We start from the raw sequence: 8417 nt of genomic DNA on the forward strand, positions 1-8417 counted from the left end.
AAAGACAGAGCTGTTGTTACTTATCCATCAAAAAAAAAACATGATTTGTCTCACTTTTTATTATTTCCTTGTTTTTCAACTTTGGCACTTAAGGGAAATCAGGATGTGATTAGACATAGTGAAAAACAAACACTTGGCTTGTGGACTCAAAAACCATGTAGATCACACCGCAGTCACACTCTCATTTCAGTGTCTCGGATAAAAGTGAGGATGGACAGGAAAAAACAAAACTTTGCTTCTGGGAATTAAATTGTCTCAATTAATTCGTTTTGGATAAAAAAAAAATAAAAATCTTTGATGTAAGCCAAAAGTAAAAACAAGAGAGAAAGAGAGGGCATTTGTAGACTCACAGACTCGTACTGGCTCAAGCGGTTTGAAGCCTCAATGAGTGCTTTGTCTTTTTCCTCAGCATGAGCTTCTGCAAGCTTTACTGCCTGCTCTGCTACCACTGCTCTGGCCTCTGCACTTTCCAGCTTGGACTTCAGTGCAGCCATCTTGTTCTGTTGTATGGACGATGGAAGACCTTGGAGAAAAAACAAAGGAAATTATTACTTTGAATACAGAAAAAAGTGATGATTTGGTGGTTGCAGGGTATCAGAATTTACTTGTCAGTCCCTCTAGTTCACCTTATAATATGCATTAGTAACAGTACAGACTTAGATAAACTAAGTTCACCTGTGTTTAACAGCCACAGAATTTGTTTAAAGATAGCTTCAATAACTCAGTAAGTATAGCTTAAACTTAATTCAATAGAAGGCTGGCATATCGGATGAGTAATGACTACCAGGGCTGGGCGGTATGGCCTTAAAATAATGTCACAATATTTTTAGGCTGTATCGCAATACATATATATCTTGATATTTTGAGTCCTAAAAAGCAGTTCATAAATGCTATGATTAAGCATCAAATCACAGTATTTATAATAATACATCGATATTAACATTGTGACACATGCACAAAGTTACAGAAGCACTTCCAAACCAAAGATGCTTAAATGCCCTGCAGAGATCAGAGGAAATGGAAATTCAAGCAATAATTCTCTGGGGGCTTAAAACTACAAGTTTCCTTTTACATCACTGTCACTTGATACATTCTTGATAGCCCCCTTTAATAGCGGATGAGACCACAAAAATTCCTTACGCCACAATGAGGGATTTATTTTTAATCTGTCTGTTTCTGTGCCTAGACATACATTACCTTAAAGACAAGTATTTTTTCTCTAGCTTGCAGTCCATAAGTGACAAAAGAAAAGTGCGGTGTTTTTCCCAGGTATGTGAAAGGCTTAGGTGCACATATTTGGCAGGGGCATTTGGCCTAGGTGATGCCCAAAACGGCATGGGTGTTGCGCTTAAGCCTTTTAATAGTAGAAAAGAAGTTCATCACAATTGTCTCTGGTATGAAAGAGTTCAGTTAGGAATCTCCACCCACCTCGTTCTTTCTTGGACGTCATTAGCTCCTCAATGAGCAGGGTGTTCTTCTCCATTTCCCCTGTATACTGCTCCACCTGCTCACTCAGCATCTTGATTTGATTATCTCTCTCTTGGACAGCCTTTAAGCATTCACAAACAATTTGAAAGAGAAGAATACACATGTAAAATGGAGCACATCCGCAGCACACAAAATAGGCACTTTCTTCAGTATCGCTGATGAATTTATGAAACACGGGAGGCTGAAGATAAGACGCACATGACAGATGAAACTTACACTGAAAAGCTCATATATGACCTGGCCCAGGGCAGCGATAGAGAGATGGAAGGGAGGACAGGATGATAAAATGACATGAAAAGGGAAAGACGGAAAGCAGAAAGCAAGAAAAGTGATACATGGAAAAACGTAAAATGTCAAACCAGTCCAAGTAAGGATTGCCCCGCTCCAAAGGACCCAAGAACAGGCATGGACACACAAGAACTGTCCACATTGTAATTAGGATTTTATATTCAAGTTAATTAACCCTTAAGTGATCCTGCAGCTTTTACCATGCTATATTAAAGCATGACCATTTACTGTAATGAGGTCATAAAATTAATGTCAACTTGTATTGCTGGAGCAATACAAATTTGTGGTGCCTCCTAGCAATATAGTTTTTCCATTAATAACTCATTTATACTATTTTGTCATACTAAGATATAAGTGTTTTAAAATCTGACTACATCATCTACCATATAAGGAGAACCTTTGGTGTAAAAGTTTCTTGATATGTCATGATAATACCATGATAAAACAATGGCCCACATTGTGTGCATTACAATGGCAGGAGATAGTAAGTCATAAATATACTGTGTTTACATAGACAACGAGGATTAATTCCCCCCCACCCCCCCCACCCCCCGTTTTGGAGACAGACCTGCTGCAAAGCAATAATGTTGCTTTTGTCCAAGTCCAACTGGGCTGAACGCAATTTTTCTCTCAAGTCGCGGATCATCTGCTGGTATACCAAAATGTCATCATCCTTCCCGGACAGCACTCTCTGTGTGTAAGGATAAGATCAGGTCAGCACAGTGGAAAGCTCATGATGGTCTTGGGGAATAATTCAACAAAAAGCAAATTCAAGGACAATATCAAAGAAACATGACCATCAGGAACAAAATCAAGGACACAAGTCCTTTCTACGCTTTCCAATTTGCTCTCCTACCGCCTCTTAAGATCTGTGAAAAGTAGGCAAATTACTCAAATAACGTAATAAAAAAAGGAGCAGACACAACAACACAATCCTGGTCTTTGTAGTTTCCTGTGTGACTTTGATGTTTGAATGGATATTGTAAAGGAGACATCCAGAGTTAGGGAAGTCTGTTTTCGTACATGATCACGTTGATACAATTGCCATTCTCTTTTATTCTCATATTAAAGTGGTTGGTAAATTGACTAAGTAGTATGGTTTGACATCAATACCTTTCAAAAAAAGGTTCTGGGCTTTCAGAAAGTACTCCCTTCAGAGCAGGGACCTTTTGTCTGCCAAACTAAATTTAGACTCTCTCCAGTTATGTTATCTGAGTTCATACAGACGGTTACTGGGTTCCTGGATGAATTTCTCTAAAGGAACATATATCTTATGTACATCTGGCTCAAAGAAAAAAAAAAAGACCAGAGGTGCCTTTTTGAGAGCTGTAAACACTTGATTAACACTCACCTTCCACTCCTCCACTTTGGCATTGACTGCTGCCATTATTGGGTCATCCTCCTCAGTCATGCTATGAATCTTATCTGTTAACTCTCTGACCTGTACGTAAAACACAAAGAGAAAGCCTTGATTCACAGCTCCGACCCTGCAAACTTTTTTTTCAGTTCATGTATGTGATAACCTCATAGTGGAATGATGAATGGTGTCAAGTAATTCAGAACGAAAATATGTTTTAAAAATCGACCCCATTTTTAAAGTGGCAATATAATACTATTTATTTACTTGTAGCTGTGCATGATCCCTCTCTTTCCTGAGCTGGTCCATTATGGAGTCAGTCTGCTGCACAACGATTTTCATCTTGTTGTACTCGTCTGTCATCTTCTCCATCTCCTTCACCGACTCCTCCAGGCTTTTCTGCATCTGCTCATTCTGTGTCTTCAGGTGTAAGATTTCATCCTCCGATTGCTAATGGAAACAAAAGCAGTACAATGAAAAAAATTTGAAAACCATAAAACTAAAGAAGTAAAATATTAAATTAGTAATTGAAAGCAACACTGATCCTACACATTTTTATCAGAACACAGACTTTCCTTTGTCAAGGGCCTTGGTAGTTCTGTGTTTCTCATAGACTACAGCTAAGCACTATTGCCAGGCTTGCCACCAGATGGTATAGTTAATAAATATTTTTCCAAGTACCTGAAGGTCATCCAAGCACTGGTGGAGCTGGCGGTTGGCTATGCTGAGCTTCTTCTTGGTCTCAGTGTTCTCATCTCTGGATGGAACCTGCTCTTTCTGGTCCAACTCTTCGCGATAGAAGTCCACATCCTGCTGGAGCTGTTCATTCTGTTGTGGTGCAAATACAACAGAATTAAAGTCAGAAATGGAACTGGATTCAATGTCCTGTGGTCATACAGTAATCTATTCACACTACATTTGATGACAAAAACAATGGGAAACTACTATTATTAGATTACTTGATCAACAGAGATTTAAAATGTAAGAATTTTCATAATCTAATACTTTGTTCAATAATTTTCCCACAAAATTCCCTGGTTGCCAGCTTCTCAAAAAAGTGAATTTCCCACCATCTATCTTATGCAATAGTTAACTCAATATATTTTAGACTTTTGAACTGTTAACTTAATCAAACAACCAATTTTGAGACATCACTTTGGATTCTTTGAAGTTGTGATGGGCCTTTTTTTTTGTATTTCCTGATATTTTATAGGCCACTTTATCTACTCATCGAAAAATCCCTTTCCATAAAGATAATGAAAATGAGCATATGCTTCCCTACATATATTTGACAATGACAATGACAATTCGTTGAATTTATATTAAAATGTATACACTCTCCCTCTATGAAATCTAGTCGCTTAATACTGGAACACCAAGAAACTGCACTATTACACATAGTATACACATAGTACTTCATTTGTGCACACAGGTCTAAGATAATGTACCATCTACACTGTATAATTCTGATTCAGTTGCTATTTGTATAATGTTCCTACCTTCCTCTCTGGTCTTAATGATTTTGTATCATATTTGTTCATATTTTCAACTCTTACACTGTCCCTGCTCTTACACTGCTTTAACCTATTATGGTAGAGTTATATAAAAATCTGTGGCAAAATAACATAATAACAATTCTGTAGCAGTAATATATGTACAAAAAGTGACCATTTGTAGAGAAATGTTTAAAACATGTACTCCACATACTGGCTCACTTGTACATTTATACAACTACACACACTATAAAACTTCCAGAAAAATTGTGACACTTTTAAACATTAAATAAAACAGAATGTGATAATTTGTTAATCCTTTTTGATATATATTCATTTTGTAACCGTACAAAGATGGTATATTTTATTTTTTACATATCTATCATCAACTTCACTGATTTTTGTAAATATATGCTTATTCTGAATTTGATGCCTGCAACATGTTTCAAACAAGATAGGACAGGGGCGAGAAAAGACTAGGAAAGTTGTAGAATGCTCCAAAAACACGTTTGAAACAACAGGTAAACAGGTCAAATGGTAACAGGTGGTAGTATCATCATTGGGTATGAAAGGGGCATCCTCAACAAGTTCAGTCGTTTACAAACGGGCGATGTTCATCACTTTGTGAAACACATGGTTGAATTTGGGATGTTACTGCATGGGCTCAGGAAGGCTGTTGTTGTGGGTATATATAGTTTAATAGCATTCTGTTTTTCTTTATGTTTACACAGTGTCGCAATTTTTTGTAATCAGTGCTGTAATATATAAAACCTAAATTTACTTCACTACCCTTAGTTCTTACCTTCTTCTTAAGCTTTTTTATCTAAGGCAATGCAATGCAACAGGAAGAGATGGAAAGAGTAGATGAAAATTGATAAAGCATTCAGATGAGCAACACACAAGAGCACACAAGATTGCGCAAGTTTTCAGTGAAGACTAGATGGTGTGCCGACTGAAGATGAAGAAAAACTAAAAGATACTTAATGATGTAGTGCCAGCTGCAACATACCTCTCTTTTCAGCTTCTTGACCTCATCCTCGGCCTCCTCTGCTCTCTCAACCAACTAGAAAAACAAAAGAGAGTACAAATTGCAGGAACAGACTGAAGTATGAATGTAATCACACAAGATCCATGACAAACACATGTAACATTAGAGTCGCACGGAATAGTTTGATGCTTCGTAGATTCATTCATAATGTTGATATTTGAATTGTAAATCAACATTTGAATGCCTATAAACTTTTTGTGCATGTCTATTTATTTTGTTTAAACGTGGCATTTCCGCACAGTTGCATATAAGATTAGGCCAAAATTATTATTAGTATTATAAAATTTGTAGAACAGTGTTTCCGACTATGGCAATACATTTCCAATAACTCAAGAGTGTTTATAAAAAAAAAAAAAAAAGGCAACCATTTCCAACTAACAAAATAAATATACATACATATACATATATATATACATATACATACATATACATATATATACATACATATATATATATATACATATATACAGTATATATAAATATATATATATATAAATATATATTTATATATATGTATTTATGTATGTATGCGTATAAATAAATGCGTATAATGTGTGTATATATATATATATATATATATATACACACACATTATACGCATTTACTAAGGACATACCAGCAAAACAACAATACAGTGTGTACCAACTGTACCCATAGGAATTATGGGTAAGAAGCGCCTACCTCCTCTTTGGTTTTCTTTTCTTTGCCCATTTCTTTCTTTAACTGGGTCAGCTCTTTCTCCCTCTGCTCAAGCTGGTTCTCGAGCTGCCGGATTTCATCTCTCAGAAAGCGGGTGTCTGGCCCTGTGCCGGAGTGCTGAGCCGAATGGGCCGGAAACAAGACATACAAACACCCAAACAACCCCCACCAAGAAACCTCTTAGTCTCCCATCACCTCCATCTGTTCACAACGATAATGCATGCATGCAATAATACTAACAAATCCCTAAACAAGGAAGTATTTTGTCGTTCCAAGGTAAACCGTTCTGCATACATGCATACAAACCTTAAAAAATGAAAATAATAATCAGGTTGAAGCTTGAGGTAATGGCTGTGAGCATGCAAGGAATTAGCTGTAATCTTCTTAGGTGCTGTCATTCAATGGTCACCACAACCAATCCCTTTGTAGCTGGAATTAGACTCTATGATTGGCTAAAAGAGTTGGCACTGTTGCCGGAAGTAAAGTAGCATGAAGGGTGTTTCCTTTAGTCAGACTGGCAATAAACGTGAAAAATAGGTACTGGCAGTCATGCCACTGAAAACACCTTAGTAGCTCATTGAGTAAATAATAAAGAAAAATGTGTGATGTACAGTATATAAGTATGTAGACATGCAGTGTAAAGTCAAATATACAGGCAGATGATGAAAATGTTTTACCTTGCATTCTTGTTCCAGCTTCAACACCTTCGTTTTGAGTTTCTTTTCTACAGTACATAAGACATGATCAAAAGCAAAAACAGTGCTGTTTGTTGGCAAAGCTTAAACATTTGTAACATTTTGTGTGCTAAACTTTATCTGTACACTAACCAGTTTCAGCAGTTTTTTCTGTATGCTTGAAGAAGTAATCCTCTGCGGCTTGAAATTCCTGAACCTTCATCTAATAAGCAGAGGGGGAGAAAGACAATTACACATAAAGTAACAAACCTACATTCATTTTATTGCAATATTGCAAACAACAAATGCCACCAAAAAAGCTTTACAGTCAATAATGTGAATTATACACCAAATATCTTTGCTCTTTGAAATACATTATATTGGCTGTGGGGTTGCTGATAGATGCCAGTAGATGATACACAGGGGAGATAAGAATATAACAATAACAACACTGATCACCTTCAACAGTGCCTGAAATACTCTGAGGACGTGAACAATGTTGTCTGGAGCTTTATCCTTCACCTCCCATTCTTCTGTCTGCATGGAAAACACAATTTGTAGTCATTCAATGTCATAATAATCCATAAATACACTCTGCTGACAAAGCTTGATTGAGCAAGGGGTAGCCACAACAATGGCTGAATACACACAGCACCATGTATTCAACCTGCAATTTAAAACCAGAGAAGCTGGTTTTAAATTGCAGGTTGAATGGTGGTTGAACAACTGTGCAGAAATGAAATTGATATGGGTGTTAAGTGTGGACAGTTACCATCTCTAACATGCTGGTGACGTCCATTAGGTCCTTTTCAGACTCATAGAGATTCACTGGGTCAATTCTCATCACTTTATCCCACTCAAGAGCAGCAGGCATCTTGGCGTGGTTGTAGAGACTTAATCAGGAATTGAGCAGACAGTGCAGTGATAACTAGCTAGCTAAAAGATGTTAAGTGTTAGCTGGTTGGCTAACTCATTATAGTCAGGAGACTAAACCTCGCTGTGATTCTCGACTGTGCCATTGTTTTCGTCGACAATGCTACAGTACAATACGTGTGCTAAAGCTGTACGTTATCGTTACTGCCTAAACGGCTGCAACAAGTTCTGAGACCAAGCAACTCAACCACACGGTGACATTTATAAGTTAAACGTTCAAAGCAAGTGTCTCCTATTATTTAACATCACTTAATATGGTCATTTGAAAATACCTGATGGAAAAATATAGGCTACAGGTAAGTTAAAATAACAGTAAACAGCCATCCTGATTTTCCATGATGTGATGCTTTGGCTGCTAGGTTACCAGTACCAACAGCAGTGTCAGTTAGCCAATTAAGCTAACATTAGTCCACAAGAAAATAAGACTAGTAAAAAGC

At 37.0% G+C, this 8417-nt stretch overlaps 1 protein-coding gene across 3 annotated transcripts in view; it reads right to left on the reverse strand.

Annotated features, from left to right (window-relative positions):
• Positions 1 to 7928, reverse strand: part of cep290 (centrosomal protein 290) — a 35596-nt gene extending 27668 nt beyond the window's left edge. For all 3 annotated transcript variants that reach the window (XM_084364343.1, XM_084364345.1, XM_084364344.1), the window contains exons 1-12: positions 7820 to 7928; positions 7507 to 7584; positions 7201 to 7270; positions 7051 to 7097; positions 6356 to 6490; positions 5636 to 5689; positions 3815 to 3961; positions 3401 to 3583; positions 3128 to 3217; positions 2345 to 2467; positions 1429 to 1549; positions 351 to 523 (exon numbers count right to left, since the gene is read on the reverse strand). In XM_084364343.1, the coding sequence (XP_084220469.1) occupies positions 351 to 523; positions 1429 to 1549; positions 2345 to 2467; positions 3128 to 3217; positions 3401 to 3583; positions 3815 to 3961; positions 5636 to 5689; positions 6356 to 6490; positions 7051 to 7097; positions 7201 to 7270; positions 7507 to 7584; positions 7820 to 7921 (1323 nt within the window). In that variant the 5' untranslated portion in view covers positions 7922 to 7928. The remainder of the gene's footprint in view (positions 1 to 350; positions 524 to 1428; positions 1550 to 2344; positions 2468 to 3127; positions 3218 to 3400; positions 3584 to 3814; positions 3962 to 5635; positions 5690 to 6355; positions 6491 to 7050; positions 7098 to 7200; positions 7271 to 7506; positions 7585 to 7819) is intronic.
• Between the last annotated feature and the right edge of the window lie 489 nt (positions 7929 to 8417).

This window comes from Pagrus pagrus, assembly GCF_965226575.1.
Source record: "Pagrus pagrus genome assembly, chromosome: 10".
Classification (NCBI taxonomy): domain Eukaryota; kingdom Metazoa; phylum Chordata; class Actinopteri; order Spariformes; family Sparidae; genus Pagrus; species Pagrus pagrus.